The sequence below is a fragment of the Gymnodraco acuticeps genome, unplaced genomic scaffold (assembly GCF_902827175.1).
Source record: "Gymnodraco acuticeps unplaced genomic scaffold, fGymAcu1.1, whole genome shotgun sequence".
Lineage (NCBI taxonomy): Eukaryota > Metazoa > Chordata > Actinopteri > Perciformes > Bathydraconidae > Gymnodraco > Gymnodraco acuticeps.
This window is the reverse complement of record NW_022989924.1, coordinates 1-19,128: the sequence shown is the minus strand read 5'-3', so window position 1 is coordinate 19,128 and position 19,128 is coordinate 1. Positions and strand designations below refer to the sequence as shown.

At 42.8% G+C, this 19,128-nt stretch overlaps 1 protein-coding gene across 1 annotated transcript; it reads right to left on the bottom strand.

Annotated features, from left to right (window-relative positions):
• Nucleotides 1-17,511: 17,511 nt before the first annotated feature.
• Nucleotides 17,512-18,327, bottom strand: LOC117542303 (thiamine transporter 2-like; the record flags this gene model as incomplete). The annotated part of the gene is made up of 3 exons (XM_034209893.1): nt 17,512-17,813; nt 17,885-18,026; nt 18,118-18,327. Coding segments are annotated over 3 exons (493 nt in total), but the record flags the coding sequence as incomplete, so codon positions are not given.
• Between the last annotated feature and the right edge of the window lie 801 nt (nt 18,328-19,128).

Sequence of the window (19,128 nt, the reverse complement as noted above, 5' to 3'; positions counted from 1 at the left end):
CAGGCCAAGCCTGTAACACTACCCCCACTCTGGATGATGATAAAACAACCTTTAACATCACTTCAGCATATATACATTATAAAAGGAAACCATGAAACATTAATGGCAACACATTCCCCACAATAATCCCCATTTCCCACAGTCCTTGAAGGAGTCTTCCTTGCTGTGGAAACAGCTTGAATCATGAGGCAATGTCCATACAAATGTCCACGAAGCATACTGCATAGATCCTTCTTTTTTTTGTAACGTTTCAAAGGTGTATAAACACACATACTGATGTACATAACATACTGTGATGTAGTTAATCAACCCGGTTAAGTTCAACACTGTGTGACTTCACTCTATATGATGTGGAAATTGATGTAAAGTATTATGCAGAAAATGTGATGCGGCATATTTTTGGTATATTCATTTTAATGTCACCAAGAGGTGTATTGCATCATGTTATCCCTAATATATGTGTGGGTTTATACATTCCTGTGTGTTAATAGTTGAAGGAACAAAGTACATTTTTCCTCTTAAATATAGAGAGGTTTTTTATAGATTCCTGAATAGTTCCCTTTTTCTTAAAAGTAGATTAGCGCAATAGTCTTTTTCTTTCACTTTTACCCTTTTATCAAAAGGGTGTTTTTAGGCTATTTTTGAGGAGGTAAAATGCAGAATTACTTGTGAGTTCTGTTTTGAGTGAAAAGATTACCCCTTTGAGTGTTTTTCTTGGTTAACCATTAATAGGCTTTGCAAATTAACAAGAGAACTGCGAGGGACATTTTCCCCAGATATAATGGTTAAATTCTTCTTAAGTTAATGATGCGCATCCTGCAGGCCTTGAGAATTGAGTCACACAGTTAAGAGAGACAATGGTCCTTCTGATTCTGGGTAAGCTGACTTCGGGTGGATGGAAGTTCAGAGAGGGCCTGGGGGTATGAGGACAGTTAAGCTTTGTTGGTTAGCTGGTCCTGAGGAGGTCATGAGAGGATGACTGTTACATTCCCAACAAGTATGGCTTTCATAAAGAAAAACACATGACTATTGTGTGATAAGCTACATGATAAGATGTGTTTTGCTTCAAACTGAAACTGTTTGCGGGTTCTCTGCTGGCACACGCTGATTCACTGTGACACAGCATCTTTTGCATCTCCCAATGAGATGACCTGAAAAGATGACCAGCTGACCTAACTCCTCCTGTTTTATTCTTGTATGTAAGCCTGTTCGGCCTTGTGTCCGGTCTCTTTCCTGCTGCCGTCAAGACGATGAGGTTCTCCCGGCATTTGGACCAGAGCAGGGGGAGGGCTGACCCCTTTGAGAAGTGTATTGTATTATTACCGTTTATTATTAAAACAGATTATTGTTTAACCCTCGTCCTGGTTGTTTTGAGTTTTCCTTCTTTTAAAGCAGACTCATATAGGATCGGCGCGGAGAAGAGATAACTACTCCAACAATGATGTGGCTCTTAGGCATTACAAATGTCAAACAACAACAAGCAATCTTACCATCTGTTTGGTTTCTCTAACCAGTTACATCCTGCATCAAGTGTCAAAGCAGTAAAACAGTATCCACATTACTCATTACCACAGGCAACTAAATTAAATAGAACCACAAACTGTGGATGTATAACAATATAATTAAATAACTTTAGCTTAAGAGCATATAATTACTCTGGAACTCTTTATTTTTATTTTTATTTTACTGAGTTAGGAACTAACCTGCTGACACCCTGACTCAGGTTAAACTTGAACTAACCCTAGTGACTGACCCAGTCACCTAACATGTCAGGAGCTCTGCAGAGTCGCTGGGGTCTCTGTAGAGGGGTGGAAATCCGTAGGGGACCACTGGCCGGGGCCCTGGAAGGGCGCTGAGTCCGAGGAAGTCTGTCATGAAGCCAGCTGCTGCTCGGCGTAACTGGCAGTGAAGAACCTGGGTCCTCGAGGCTCTCCACAGCTGGATCCTCTGCGTCTGATGGGGAGTCCCACAGGTGGAGAGGCCCGATGACTGTGTCAGATGAGTTGAGGTCTGGCTGAGGGGCCGGCACCTCGACAGGCGCCCAGGCTTCTGTGTCTTTGAACACCCAGCTGTTGTCTAATTGGGTCCTGGAATAATAAGGCTTGAGCTTGTCATGGTGGACAACTTTGACTTTGGCTCTGGGGCTCTTTTTGAGTCTATAGATCAGGTCATCCAACATGCCTACAATGAAGTAAGGGCTCTCGTAGGATGGCAGAAACTTTCGTACCTTGTTTTTAACCCTTTTGGTGCCTTTAATTAGGTGCCAGACTGCATCTCCCACTTTGTGTTGGGTTTGATAAATGTTTTTGTCATACTGTCTTTTAGCTCGCTCAACAGATTTCCCAAGAGCTTCTCGTGCCAGCTGGTGAGACAGCTCCAGACGTTCTCTCAGTTTCATGACATATTGAGGGGGGGTGTTAGTGTCGATATTGTCATTGTCAGGTGGCAAACCAGCGACCAGGTCGACTGGCTCAGTGACTTCTTTTCCAAAAAGCATCATATTTGGTGTCAATCCGGTGGAGCTGTGTCGAGTTGCTCTATAAGCCATGAGTGCATAAGGCATCATGAGATCCCAGTCCCAGTGACATCTGTCTGCAGTGGTAGCCAGGATTTTCTGCAGAGTGGCATTACAGCGCTCTACCTGTCCATCAGACTGTGGGTGAAATGGGGTAGTACGAGTCTTGTCAATCCCCAGCAGCTCGCACATCCCCTGGAAAACAGCTGACTCAAAATGTGTGCCCTGGTCACTGTGCAAGCACTGGGGAGCTCCGTACCTACACACCCACTCAGAGGCGATCTTTTCTGCCACCGTGGATGCTTGCTGGTCTGGGATTGGATAGGCTTCTACCCACTTACTGAAGTAGTCTTGCACTACTAGTATGTAGCTATTGTGTCTCTCTGTTTCATTTAAAGGGCCCATCACATCAACTGCAATCCTCTCCATGGGGGCGCCGACTCGCACCGTGCCCATAGCCGCTCGAGGAGTTTTCTTCGGGCGAGCTTTAGCAGCACAGCTGGGGCAGGTGCGGCACCAGAGTGTGACATCGTCTTTCATGTTATACCAGAAATATCTGGTTTGCAGGCGTGTGAGAGTTCTTTCTACTCCAAAATGGCCTCCCACAGGACCATCATGCATCTGCTCCATCACTGAACTGCGGTACATATGAGGCAGCACGATCTGGGGGTAAAACGTTGTTCCTTCAGTGCTATAATATTTCCTCATTAGCACTCCATCTTTCTGGTAAAGTCTATTCCACTGTGCCCAGTATGATTTGGTAGCGGGGCTGAAGTGTGCTATGTCTGCATATGGTAGCCGCCCTCTCCCTTCATCCATCCACTTTTTTACTGGTGCAATGTCAGGGTCAGATTCCTGAGCCATTCTCAGCTGTTCTTGAGTCCAACCAGAGAATAAGCTGGTGTTGGGAATATCACTCACCCAGTTGATGCTTGGATTTAGCAGGTCATAGTTGTTATTGTTGTCACTGCAGGCATCCTCTACCCCCACTGGAGGAAACTCCGGCTCAGCTACCCCCACTGGAGGAAACTCTGGCTCAGCTACCCCCACTAGAGGTTGCTCTGTGTGAGTACATATGGCAACTTCAGCTGTACTGTCTGTCAGGTCACACTGGACCCCCTTATGCTGGTGTCGCTCGCTGTCATGCTCTGGCACTGTGCAGGGGCATGACTCCCTGCAGGGCCTCCTGGAAAGTGCGTCTGCATTTTGGTGGTGTCTCCCCGGTCGATGAGCCACCTGAAAATCATACTCTGCCAGCTTCTCTAGCCAGCGGGCCAGCTGTCCCTCTGGTTCTTTTAACCTGGTTAACCAGCGCAGGCTGCTGTGATCAGTCCGGAGAGTGAATGGTCTGCCAAGCAGGTATTGTCTGAAGTGACAGGCAAACTCCATGCCTGCCAGAAGTTCGCGTCTGGTGGTGCAATAGTTTTGTTCTGTGGCTGACAACCTCCTGCTTCCATAGGCTAGCACCCTCTCCTCACCCCCCTGGATTTGGGAGAGGACTGCTCCGATTCCCCAGTCACTAGCATCCCAGCTGCTGTTGCTGGGACGAGCTACACCAGACTCCAGGCTCTGCTGTACCTGCAGATCTGCAGCAATCTGTTTGTCTCTGGCCATTCTGCGTGGCGGCTGCTTCACAGGCTGCCCAGGAGTAGTCTGTATGTCGTGCTGCACTAAGCTGGTGCGGCCAAGGTCAGTGGGCCCGGTGGAGAAGACATCACCGAACCTCCGTAGCACGTGAGCTAGCCCGGCTCTGTCCTCCTCAGACAGGTGAGCACAGCTCTCTGCATACATGTCCTGTAGATGACTGGGCACAGATATAACAGGAAAGTCATTGGGGTCTGATGTTACTGGGGACTTGGTCGGATGGAGATCCACTTCTCCCAACACCTCAGCTGGCTGAAGAACTCTGACCACCAACCCTCTCTCCAGAGTAACAGATGCAGGACCAGGATTGTAAATCCGCATGGGAATGTTGGAGGAATGCCGGGTGTGTACAACAACGCGGGCTGCCAGGACGTGCTGTCTCTCAATGAAGCCTTTAGTGGGGGTCAGCATCATATCTTTATTAACAGCAGAGCGAAGGCGGGCAGTACCAGGCACCACATACTCACACCCCGACTCCAATACTGTTGTGCGGGATACCCTGACCTGGTGCACTTCAGGCTGTCTGCTGGGTTTTGAGCGAGGCACTCTCTCACCGAAGAGGGTGATTTCCCTGCGACCATAGTCCAAGTGAGCATGTGACTGCAGCAGAAAAGGGTGCCCCAGGATAACCTCTGTATTTTCAGCTGTGTCTGCCATAATAAAGTTCACATTGGTTACCTTGCTTCCGGCTTGAACTGGCAGGTTGACTTCCCCTCGGACAGCGATGCCCTCAGGACCGATGCCTTGTAACACTTGTACGATGGATGGCTGGATTTGAGGCCTCGATTCAACAGGAATGGCGTTGAAGTGGCGGAGGGGGAGTACATTCCTCCGAGCGCCAGAGTCGAGCAGAGCACACAGTTCATGTCCCTGTATCAGTATCCGGATACTCATGTCATCATCAGAGCCTTTATTGCATGTGACTACCGTACCTGAGTCAGGAGCTGGAGTGTTATTAGATGCATGCTGTTTGCGTTTTCTGGAAGAGGGACAGTTCCTTTGTATGTGCCCCACACCAGAGCAGTTGTGGCAGATGACTTCTCTAGAGTTCATTTGTACAGGTTTAGCTCTGTTAGGCGACCACTGCTGGTTAAACCTCGGTGCTTTACTCTGGGTTATAGCGGGCTCCGCAGCCCACTCTTCAGCCACCCCGAAAGCCTCCATACAGGCGGAAACATTAGCATTTGCGTGCACCATAGCTGCCCTGGGTCTCCGCTCTGCAGCATTGCGATAACCAGACTGCATTAGCTGTGGGACGGCTCTGGCAGCCCGTCTGGTGGCTTCATACCTGTGGGCTATCTCGTAGGCTCTAGCCAAGGTGCGCGGCTTATCCTCCAGTAGTCTTTGGATCACTTCTGCATCGGCAAGGGCGTTGGTGAAAATCTCCACACTGATGACGTCCTGCTCCGACTCATTACGGTCAGCATACACAATTGAAACTTTTTCATAGATGTCGTCTCTTAACAGGTGCAGTGCCTCCCCCGGTCCTCTGACTCTTAGTCTCAGTTCAATGCAAGGGCGCCGGAAGCGGGGGGGCCAGGGGGCCAGGGGGCCATTGGCCCCCCCACTTTTCAGCCCTGCCCCACATTTTCGCAGCAGCACAATTGTTATTTTTTTTCCCAGTCTTTATTTCGAACAGATTAAAAAATAACAAATACAAAATAACAAATGTGAAAAACAGAATACCGTATTGTTATAATACAGTATTTATCCACATTCATGGTAATATTTGTATATTCAACAAAAAAAACAAAAAAAGTATTCATATTAATAATAATATTAATAATAAATCATATGTGCCCGAAAGGGAGTAGGAGGAAGCAAATGCTTATTAATTCCCACCCCTTACTTGATCAATGATTGTCCTTTAAATCATTATGCAAGTTATTCCTACTTAGATTTACATTTATACATACATATACAATCATTTCTCATCTTCAATCACCTTCTTCATTCTCATATTTTTCCAAAAAAGTGTTTCTGTACATCCTTTTAAACTGAATTATGCTTGTGCTTTGTTTGAACTCCTGCTCCAAACCATTCCATAAAATCACCCCACAGATTGTTATACTCATACTTCTCAGAGTTGTTCTGACCTTGAGTTGTTTAAAATGTAGATTTCCTCTCAAATTATACCCACCCTCTCTGTCTATGAACAATGTTTTTAATTTCCTAGGAAGTAGATTATGTCTGGCTCTGTACATGATTTTTGCCGTTTTAAATTTAACCAGATCAATGAACTTCAATATGTGTGACTTCAAAAATAATACATTAGTGTGTTCAAGATATCCAACATTATTGATAACTCTTATAGCCCTTTTTTGTAATGTGCATAACGGCTGTAGGTTGGTTTTGTACGTGTTTCCCCAAATCTCCAGTAAATCAGATATGGCAATATTAGTGTGTTATATAGAGTATACAATGAGTTATAGTCCAGAATGTATCTGGCTTTTCCCAATATTGCGATAGTTTTAGCCAGTTTTGCTTTTACATGAGTGATATGAGGTTTCCAGCTGATTTTGTGGTCTAAAACCACACCAAGGAACTTCATTTCATATACTCTTTCTATGTGTATGTTATCTAGTATTAATTGTATCTGCAGATTTGTTTTATGTTTTCCAAATAACATAATCTTTGTTTTGCTTATATTTAATGATAATTTGTTTGTGTCAAACCAATGTTTTACTTTAATCATTTCTGCTGTTATCACTTCCATTAGCTCTTTCAAATTGTCACCGGAACAAAAAATATTAGTGTCATCTGCAAATAAAATACATTTCAATATATTTGATACTCTGCAAATGTCGTTGATGTATATTATGAACAGCTTTGGACCCAACACGGACCCCTGAGGTACTCCACAAGTTATGTTCATGTATTCTGATTTATGTTCACCAATTTCAACAAATTGTTGTCTGTTGCTTCAATAATCTCTCACCCAGTTTAATCCCACCCCTCTGATGCCATACCGTTCCAGTTTTATCAGTAAAATATTGTGATGGTGTCAAATGCTTTTTGTAAGTCTATAAATATTCCCACTGCTTGTTTTTTATTGTCCATGCAGTTTGCTATTTCCTCACTTAATTCCATTAGTGCCATAGATGTTGATCTATCTTTCCTGAATCCATATTGACTGTCGTCCAAAAGCTGATGTGTTTCCATGAAACTGTGCCGCGGAAAACTGTACAAATCCCGTTTCAATAATTCCCCTCTACTCTAAAGTCACATCTAAAACGTGATCTGATCTAGCTGTGTATATTTTGTTATTTTTGATTGTTATATTCAATCTCACTAGCTACAGGCATGTTTGAAGCTTGTAAAGGGAAGATGACAGCTCTCGCCACTCTGCTGTTCCTCAGCGCCGCCCCCCCTCCCTCCCGCTGAAATTATGAATGTAAGGTGTATAGTAATCATAGATAACACGGCAGTTTGTTTTTATCTGATTTCAAATAAGCAAAGTCTTGGCTTTCAGAATATTAAACTTGTTTCGGCAAATTCAGATGATAAATACAACTTTGAAGCTTCGGCATAATTACAAGCGGAGAACGGAGTAGCTTAACGTCACAGCAGGCATAACAACAGCCGGTGTTTCTCGTGAGTGCAGTAATCCAAACGAAAATATCTTTCCTCCGTAGTATTTTGATCATTTGCTCCGCTAATAATCAATCATGATGATTGATGATGAGAAATGATGGATTCCAGAGAAGAGAAAACTTTAAAGGCCTTTTTCTCAATATGATGACTCTGTAACAGTCATTATATAATGTGACATATTTTGCTTAATATTTGGAGTACAAAAACAATCCTGATATCATTAGAAAGCTAGAAATCAAAATGTGTCTTCGGGTCAATGCGACTGATTTCGATGGAGCAGCAGGTCACTTTGCATTAGGTAAAATAAAGCAGGCAGACATAACAGGAAGAATATGTCCATTTTAACCCAATCAAATAGGACATTGTCACACCATTCAAATGTATCCATGTAAATTACAACCAATAAAAAAGATTAGATTTGTTTATTTGTTACGTTGTTTACTTTATTTGTTACATTGTTCTGTGTGTGTCAGCCGTTAACCTAGAAATAATATATACACTTGCAAACATGTCAGAAGAACCAGCGCAGAAGAAAACTAAATACAGTCAATCTAAACTTAAATTTAACAACTGGAAGGTCACATCCCTGACATCCACATCTCCGGAGCCTGGACCTTCTTCAATCATAGAAACAGCAAAGCCGGATTAACCCAAAAGCAGCAGCTCTGCGGCTGCAGAAACTGTCAAAACTGCCGCCGCCCCCACCGCCGCCGTCGTTGAACCGAAACAGGCTGGTTCCGACTGCATGGAGGATTGTTGTCGGGACATTGAGGCGGGTAAAGCTGTACAGCTAACTATCGGAAAAAAGGAGACCGCTAGTAGATTATTTGAGCAAAGAGAAGGTACTTCAATGCAGAATGGTACAAAAACAGAGAGTGGTTAATTATTTGCAAAACCACTAAACGATAGTGATAAATTGCAATGTTAACAACCTCATGATAACCTCATATTTTTTTAACTTAGGATCATACCTGTGTTTAGTCTAGAAAAAGGTAAATGTGTGCATTTTATTATAAAGTTGTGTATATTTACAGACTATTGCAAAAACTAAGAAGCTTATAAACATCAGGTTTAAAACTAAAAGAGCTTTACAAAAAAGTAACACAATTAAAGATGTTTGGAGTTTTATTTGAGTTATTCATTTACATTTTTTGTCAAAGAGAAGCTGATTTGAAACCGTTGTTACATACAGTTACGGCATTTCCTGTTTCTGCCGGAGAGAGGGGAGGCCGTCCCAAAGCTTGCTGCTGTATTTACTCCCTCCATCTGACAGGAGGGAGCCTCATGTGTCACTCCATGGAGTTCACTCCGTCACGGAGGGGGAGTGTGTAGGTGTAGGGCGTGGTTTGGGATTGGGCCATACACACGCACTTTTTTTGGCCCCCCCACTTCTAAAATGAATCCGGCACGCCTGGTTCAATGCCTATGGCAGCAGCATGCTCTGAACACGGTCCGTAGGCCGCCTCAATCTCACTCACCATCCGCTGATAACTCCAGCGAGCAGATCTGGGGTTCTTGTGGATGATGGCAGCCGCGGGCCAGTCAAGCTGAATCTGAGATGCACAGCCATAGTCCTCTCTGACCAGTGGTTAGCCTCAGCACATCCTTCAAAATGGAAGAGGAAGCCTCTCCATGAGCCAGCCCCATCAAACTGGCTTGGGCGTAATGTTGGTATTCTCTCTCTGTGTCCACAGTGTTCATCTGGATCACTTGTGTCCATATAGTCCTCTCTGTGTGCTGCACGAGCTGCAGAGCTGCGTGTTTCAGACCAAGCTCTCCTCATGTTAGGCTGATCACACTCACACTGGCCAGGTGCGGTCCCACAGTGCACAGCTGAGCATGTGTGAGCTTGTACTTTACAAGGCAGTGTGGCAGGCTGCTGCATACAGGGTGTTAATGGTGACACTGGCGGCTGAAGGCACTGTGAATGAGCTGAGTAACTTGGGATGGTTGGCATAGAGTGGCTATAGTCCATGGAGGTGAAATGATGAGCTGGTTTAGCTGAAGTTGATGCCATGCTCATTAAACGGTCACATTTTGGTGGAAATGGGGTTAGAAACTCACTATTTGGCTGTACTTGCTCCTTTGTCAGCATGATGAAAGGGTTAGTTGGCGCCAGTGATGGTTTCCGGCGGCGTGGCGTAGCTTGCGGCTCCGGCTAGCGTTAGCTCCGTGCTAGTAAGAAAGGGATTGGTGCAGTCCCCATATCCAGTATAATCCATAATTTTCTGGTCAAAGATGTCCACCTTACTTTGACCAGCCTCATCAATATTCACCAATAATGGATTAGAGCTTTTCCGTGGGCTTTTTCCGTTAGCTCCATCAGCTTGTCTAAGTCTGTGATTAGCATTAGCGTTAGCTCCGAACGCTGCCATTAAATCCATTCCACTCTTCTCCCCCATAGAAATAAAAATCCCGGACGGGCCCCCAATGTTACCTTTTTACTATTAACGGTATCTCGGCACCGAAACCGTAGTTTCGAATACACACCGGTGGTTTCTGACTTGGCTCGTTGTCAGCCAGTAACCAGCTGCCCATGTTACCGAACAAGATGTGGGCCGAAGAACTGGTGATATTATATAACGGTATAGGCAGATGTATCAGGGGCGTGGCCTTTATCGAATAACCAGGAAATACACATTTCGATCGCTTCTTCTGTCGTTTACATAAATCTTTTGGTATATTTGGCTCCATAGAAACACTTTGATGCACTTTCAGTACCAGTGTGTGAGGTTGTGGTTGCGATGCCGATATACGGACGCGTACAGCGAGGACTACAAAAAGACACACGAGGTGACTGGGGATGTGTGTTCAAAACATTGCAAGCTTGAATAAATCATTTAAACCATTTATTTTTGCCAGACTTAATTATTATTGTTATTGTTATGACAACGTGACTTCACTATTATTTAACAACTCTATTTATTGGGTTCTTTTATTTGGGGTTAAGTACATTGTCAGAATAAGTGAGAAATTGATTTAACTTCTGTTAGCTATCATACTGAATACATATTTACTGTGAATGTGTGCAAAAATGTATGGCGTACGGTCTAACAGAAGAAATTCATTTCTCACTTATTCAACGGCCACACAGACTCCAAAACCCCACAACCCCTTGCGGCTGCTACTCTTAAAGTGACAGGCCAAGCCTGTAACAACAGGCTTGTTTGAGAGTTATGGCTAGAAAGGATCCGTCTTGTGTAAATATGTCACGTTCTCGTTGTAACTCTCGTTGTAATCGGAGCGGCTCGGAAACACATCTACAGCAGTAACATGCAACATACATAATGCATACATAATACATACATACATAATGCAGCAGCAATATTAATAGAGAAACATCAGATATAATAGTAAAACACTGAAAGGGAACATTTTATTGCACCAGGAGCTATCTTTATTGATGTGTGTCTTATCATTGTGTATGTGATATGGACCTTGAGTCTGAAATAAAGATTGCGACAACGTTGACTTGCCTGTGAATAAAAAATAAACCATAGTGTTGGTGATCTACAGTGTTGTCATTCTTCTTTGAACAGCAAGACCACTAACACCCTATTTCAACAATCACACTCCCTGTAATTGACATAATTAATAGATAGTTTAGCTTCTTCTCACCATCATTTGCTGTGGCCCACTGATGTTAACGATCGTAACTGAAAGGCGTAAACATTCAGCCACGTGACTTGCAAACTCTCGCGAGAGTTTTACACAAGACGGATCCTTTCTACCCTTGTTGCCTTGTTGCGCCTCTGTATATTAGCATATTCATACACACTGTTCATACTGTTCATTCTGCTCACAGGCTGCTGTGTATATCTAGTGTATTCATACCCCTCACTGTTTAGTCATCATTCAATTAATTCTATATTTTATTCTGTAGATTGTGTACATTACTTTTCACTTTACTGCTTTTTGCACTCCTAAACTGCATTTCGTTGTCTCAGTACCTGTAATCTGTGCAATAACAATACAGTTGAATATAATCTTGAGCAGGAACAAATGTATTTACTTAGTAGCCTACATATCTGACATTAACAACACAACACATTTGTGCATTCTTTATAAATGCAAACTGAGTCAAGCCGACTCCGGAGGTGGCGGTATGCACCTTAAAGTTGTTTGCAATCCGCCAAAAAATCGAGAGAAGAAGAAAAAAAAGAAGAAGAAGCCGACTCCGAGCTGTCCGACTTATTATACATCTATGGTCCGACTTCAGGCGAGCTTTTTGAGACCTCCCCCGACTGCGATCGTCTATTCTCGTCTACTTTCAAGCCTATTAGCTGCACATCAGCTCTATCCTGTGGCAGAACATGGTATCACATCTACTGTCAGAGCATATTAAAGGACACCTATCATGCTATATTTAAATTATATATTGGAGGGCCATACCTATATAAGGTATATGTATACGTTTAAAATACCAAACAGATCATGCATTTTAGCCATGCCTCATTTCGCTCTATTTGCTGTTCTCCAGCCCTGTTTTTGGAGGGGGCTGATTCTGTGAGCTGCAGCTGACCACGCCCCCCTGCAGGAGAGGGGAGCGTGCTCTGATCAAGTCAAAGGAGGGGGAGAAAAATAGATCTCCGTCCTCCGTGTTTTATTATATTATTATATAGAGTCGTTATTCATTTGTTTTAAAGCTCAATAAATAACAAAGAAGACCTTTGACCAGTACTTTTCAAATTTTGTCCGGAAGATTTAAACTTTAACGGACATCTTGACCGGCGAAAGAAGGTGGGTGTTTGTCATCTGCTGGTGGACTAACCGGAGAGAATTACAGTGCTTGCCTCGATGGGGAGGGATTGCATTGAATTACAGCAGCGGGAGCAAACGCTTGCCTCAGGGAGGGAGAAAAAGAGCCACAGTGGAGAATAAACAGAAGGGCAACCATGGCAACCATGTGCGGGAAGTCTTCTTCTTTTGTGGCAGACTACAGCACCACTTACAGGCCTGGCATATGTACTACAGCGTCTCCAGCGCTTTCGAGCGGCAATGGCCGGCCGTGGCCCAACCCCACATTCCCGATAGGTGGAGAGTTGGCCCAATAGCCGTAGCACCACCGTCCTGATGTCAGGACAGTGTTCAAATCTGGATCAGTTTTTATCAGATCCGTTGCACCTCCTTTTTTTGAGATTTGGGTATGGAGGAAAATAGAGAGGGTTGTGTTTTCTGACACTTGGTGAGTTCCCTGGAACACCGGGGACACATATTCATGTATAAAATACATACAAATGTGCATTTTGCATGATAGGTCCCCTTTAAATTATATGGCAAGCCATTTGAGTATTTAGTCCAGGGCCGGCCCTAGACTTTTGGGGGCCCTAAGCGAGCTTTGGCTTGGGGGCCCCCCACACTCTATCGCGTTGTCACTCCACACAACACGGAACCAACTTTTGTCTAATGATGTTGGCATAAGCACACATATTGTATAAATAAGCATGTAAACGCTGTGGACCTTACCTCTTCTAGGGGGGTCCTCACCTCCTCCAGGGGGGTCCGGGGGCATGCTCCCCCGGGAAGATTATTTTTTTTAAATATTGAAGTTAAAAGCATCAATCTGGTGCACTTTGAGAGCAAAATTAAGAGATCTATGGATACATCTCTCAACACCCATATGAAACAGAACTCTAAACAGATTTTTCTTTATGGATATTTTACAAATCACTCCCCTTTTAAACTGTATTCTTGTTTTGTCATAGTATTTCAACTCTTTTTCATTTATTCTCTCTGGCTGTCCATCTCATAATGTTCACATATAAACTAGCTGTCAATACAATGCAAAAATCTGTCACAAAAAGAGGTTGCCCATTTAAATTCAGGTGTTGTTATGGCAACGTCAGTGGCCAAACTGCCACATTTACTGCTGCAAATACGTTCAAACATGCTGTCGACATGTAAAGCAGTGGCATGCCACCATTTCAGCTGACTTTTTTCTCAGAAATACTGTCACATAACATCCATATATTTTAATGCTAGGTTGATGCTTTGCTAAGCTAACTATGAAACACTTTAACTGACAGGACTCAGGATCAACTGTGTACTGTAAGGTAGCTTCTAGCTTCATGTCGAACAGTAAGTCAACATTTCCCAGAGAGCTTTCTTTAAAATCACCAGGTAACGCTAAAAAACAAACATTTAGATTGTATTACAAAGTGTTCATTTAATATATCTGGCTAGCTATAGCTACTTGCTAACGGTTTAGCTTACCCCCACGATTCAAAGTAACGTCAACGTAGCTGTAATTTATGCTTTGCTTACATGTTCGCATAACTTGGAAGTTTACTGACATTTACATACCTTGTTCACCTGGCTCAAGTGGTGGCTCTGGGGTTGTTGTGTGAGCCACCACTTGAGAATTGTCGTCTTTTTTAAGACATTTTTTTCTTATGTCCATCTTCAAAAACTCGTGAGTCCGACTGACAGTTTAAACATTGTCACAGCTCACAGGATAGTGTTGAGATCATAGTATAAAGTGAATACTTAAAAACGAAAGTTAATTATAAATCAAATATGATCAATCATATTCTTGTATAAACCCATAATGAGAATGCTTCTTGACGGTTTTTGAATATGTATGTATGCTTACAATTTTTTCTGTTGCTATTTGATAACTTTGCGTTTTGAAAAGAGGGTGTTGTGAGTTTTCATAGTATGTTTAATACTTAAAACGAAAGTTAGTTATAATCAAATATAATCAATTATATTTTTGTATAACCCACAATGAAAAATACTTTTTTTTCAATAGTTACAGTATAAACAAAACAAAGTGGTTTGTTTAGGTTGAGTGTGTAAGGTCTATGATTTATGGGTGTCTCTGAAGAGAGTAGGCCGTTTTCTCCCTCTCCTCTGGCAGCAGTTCACAGGGAGGGGGGGCTCCAAGCTTAAGGAGAAACACATTATGGCGCGTTTCCACTGCAGCGGGTAGCTCGCTTTAAGCGTGCCGAGCCGTGCGGGGCCCGTTTTTGGTTGCGTTTCCACTTGGTCTAGTTTTGGCCCGGGGCTACTTTTTCACCTTTTTTCTGGCCCGACTAAATCGTGGTTCTAGGGCCAGGAACAACCAGGCTGAGTCGGGCTGAGTATGCTAAACTAGAGAGAGAATCGCTGGCAAGGGGGCTACAACTACAACAAGATGAACATATTTGACCGTGAATTAATTGTAATACACGTTTCAAAAATGATGCCGAAGTAACAACATACTGATACCGGTTAGTAAAAACCATGAATTAATGCTTTGACAAGTCTGCAGACAGACGGCAGGCGAAAAACCCTTTTAAAATGCGTGTTTTCTAAATGTAGCTTGGCTAAGCTAACGTTATATATGCTCCGACCGTCCACACTCACAACAACGGCCTACAGACATAAATAAACCAGCGACTGTATTCACCATGACACAGGCAGTCTGTGGTTTGTACTTGTTTAACTTTTGTCAAGTTTCTGAACAGATATGAGGAGCTGTGAGCTCCGAGTGCTAAGAGCTAACGGCTGTGTTGTTTTTCTGGGGCTCTCATTGAAGATGACGTCACGGCTCCGCCTACACTGCGTTACTATAGTAACTGCCCCAGTTCCTAAACTGTAATGGAAGCGCAGCATTAAAGTGAGCCGGGCCTAATAAGGCCTAACCAAACCGAGCGAGGCCTGCAGTGGAAACGCGCCATTAGAGGCCTAAAGGGGTCATGTCCTTTTTACACTAACATGGGAAGGTGTGTCTTATGCCATAAAGCTATGGAACATGTCGGGTCATGTTTAGCCCTGTACAGTAGAAGCCATGCCCAGTTTTTCACAAATTTGGGTGTAGAGGAGGAGTTTGTTTTTTTGGGGTTTCGATCCGGTTTTTTGAGCATAAAGAGACTGGTTTTTTGAGAGAGCGCGAGAGAGAGGGGGGGAAACCCCTGGTAGACTCTCTCCCGGTAGGCTTTGTACTTCAGAGCTGGGTTAATAGCTCTCGGAAAGGTCCTCTCACACTTGGTAAATATCTCTCGAATTTCTTGGTTGTTGGCTGAGTGGAATGATTTGATGAGAGATGTGTTTGTGAATATTATAACCCGCCACCTGTGAGGAAATCTTCCTCCGAAATAATGCGGATAGGAATGGGTTTTTGAATGTTAAATCCGCCGTCTGTGTCGGAAAAAGTGTATGAATATTATAACCCGCGACCTGTGAGGATCTTCCTCCGAATTACCGTGGATAGGAACGGGTTTTTGAATGTTATACCCGCCGTTTGTGTCGGAAAAAAGGTATGAAACTGATGTGAAATTGATTTGGTGAATGAAAAGTTGAATGCGCTTTTTATTGTCACCGGTCTTTTTACGAGGAAATACCTCTAAATTCTATCGGGAGAATTTTAAAATGTCACAACTGAATTGGGCAGTTGAAATTAAAACATTTTGGTAATAAATGTAAGACTGTGAATTAAAGTTTCATATTTGAACATGATCACAGCACCATTTTTTTTATTTTTTAGTATGATTATAATGTTGTAAAGAGAGAAGGTAAAAACCCTGTATTAGTTTGGACCTATTTTTCTTCAAATAAACTGATCCCACCTGTTGGACTGGGATAATTTAAAAGACAACCTGTGCAATCCTCTCCTGCTTCAAAGGTAAGATTGCACCCTGCCACACACACTTAGGTAGGAGCACACTCCATTTACTGATATCAAAATCCTTCGGGATAACCTTAAACAGATTAAAAAAGAGTTGTCTGAATTGAAACAGCAGTTAATTGAGCCTAGGTTCTTCGGGAAGTTAATAGAGGTGAGATCTTGCTGACGTTGGTGGATCTGAGCCAAGCAGCAACCTTACATAGACTCAATAACTTCGGTCAGGTCAATTAGTAGGTCAGAGTAATTTACCGGAATAAATTATCAGGACCTCTCCGACTCTAAACAATAGGTACCTGTCAGCAATAAGACATATGTTTATTTCCATGCAACTCTCTGGTTGGTCTGGTGTCTTGCCTCTGTTGCATTCACTGAACACGGGAAATTACAATCCTGCCGTCCACTTTAGTGTCATGATGAGGTTCAGGTAAAGCCTGGTTAATGTATTATATTATTGACTCAATAATATAATACATGACTTTGAGTGTAGGCAATTTAGGCATATTAACAAAGTTAATTAAACATACTTATCACGGCGACGGTGTTCTGAGATTATTTTTAAAAAATTTGCTAGGGGGCCCTTAGTGGCTGCGGGGCCCTAAACTGTCGCTTAATGGGTCGGGCCGGCTCTGAGTATTTGTATCCAACACACGAGATTTGTTCAGACAGATCTGTTGCTTCTTGGTAAGTTAATGGGTTCCGCCACGTACTGTATTTGTGAAGAACCGACTGTTTAATTGTGCGGGTTCCTTTTTAGGTAAACTGTTTGTCTACGGTAGCCGACAGGTGCCAACGTGCTGCAGCGGACCAACACATTCCATTAGGAGAAACGCGCTGCAAGCTCAAAATCGAAATGTATAAACACAAATGTGCCAAAACACATGCAAGTGAAGAAATATCTTTACCAACTTGACGAAACATGCACAGGTCACACACCGCTGGGACCGGAGAGCTTGTTGACGTTCGGGGATTATACATTTGGCATACTGTCACTGTCACTGTCTGTCAGTATATTCGAAATAAGTTAATAAGATTGACTTTATTGATCCCAATTCAGGACAGCAACATGTGAACAAGACATAATGTGAAAATAAAAAAAGGGGAGAAGCTAAACAAACATAAAATAAAACTAAACTATACAAAAATGCATATTGACAGTGATATATAAATAAGAAGAAATTACCAAACCATTCATTTATATTGATGTATGGAGAATCGTGTACATTTGTTTTGCATATATATAAAAAAAAAGAAAAAAGATTTATATTCATGGTGTTGCAGTCGGTAATTTGAAGCTTTTAACTCTGCAAAGTTTCAGAATTTGTGTTCGTCACAGTCCGGAGGGTCATTTCTGACGGCAGCAGTGGGCTCTTTGTCGCTTCTCCAAATGGTAAAAAGTCCCCGAAGTGAGAAAACGACAGCGATGAGTGAGAAGTAGCTGGCGTATATGGTGAACTGCAACAAAAAACAGACCATCACTTCATCTGCAGAAGACCTGAGTTACATTTTCTGATCTGCCTCCTCACCTGAGGAATGATGCCCAGGCCCAGCCCTCTGCTGTCCACCACCACAGAGGTGATGATGGTCTGCAGAGCCAACGCTCCAAAGTTATTCGCTCCAAACACCAGAGCATACCTCTCCATCGTCAGGTCGGCTGCAATCTGGTACCTAAAAGAGAAGGATTGTTTACTTAAATGCACGATTTCCTGTTCTGCCTGCAATAATAAACACGTCTCCCTTTTGATAAGACACCTCTTACATGGCTATTGTTATCAGCAGCATGTACAAGCACTTGAATACGATGTATCCGGCGTAGCAGACCCAGATGTTTCTGATGAAGGTCATGAGGAAGAGTGCTGCTGCTCCGAGGCCAGAGAAACCCCCGAGAGCCAGCTCCCCCCACTGATCCCACCTCACCTCCGTGAAGCCGATACCGTACGCTGTGGCTGCTCCTGCAAAACACACCCATCTGGTTTTATAGTAGAGATGACAATTTGAAAGGCACTGAGAAAATGGGTTTGATATATATATATATATATATAGCACCAAAGCCCTTTTTGTAATCAATGACATACTTTGAATATGGTATAATAGAATCATTTAAATATTTGTAGCTTTTTTATCTTAGTATTAGAATTACTGGTAATTTACTTCAGTATTATTTGTATGTGAGGGGAAAAAATACTTTTAGCCGAACCACATTGTTTTTACAGCTTAGAAATGCAGACGTTTACAAACAAAAATATGAACTGCATGAAATATTTGTTTTAATGTAGATTAAACTCCAATATTATATTTAATTACCCAAGACAATGAGTGAGTTGACATCAAATTGTCATAAGCAAAAAAAAGCTATTTTGATAATTGTTTTCTTCACTTGTTCATCAATAATTTCATAGTTCTAGCTTATCAAACATGAATGCTATCCTGGCTCCAAGATGGTGGAATGAGCTCCCCATTGACATCAGGACGGCAGATAGCTTGCACATCTTCCGGCGCAAACTGAAAACTCATCTCTTTCGACTCCACTTCGAGCGTTAGAACGATTAACGAAGCACTTTTATACTAATAAAGGACTGGCCTATCTAAAGCCAGTTGAGTAGCACTTGAAATGTTTGGCTCTATGAAACCTGATATACTTATATGATTCTGTTTTCTTCAAGGTTGTGTCTTCCTGGTCGAATGTACTTATTGTAAGTCGCTTTGGACAAAAGCGTCAGCTAAATGCAATGTAATGTAATGAATATTTCTGCTTTCCTGCAATGGGTAC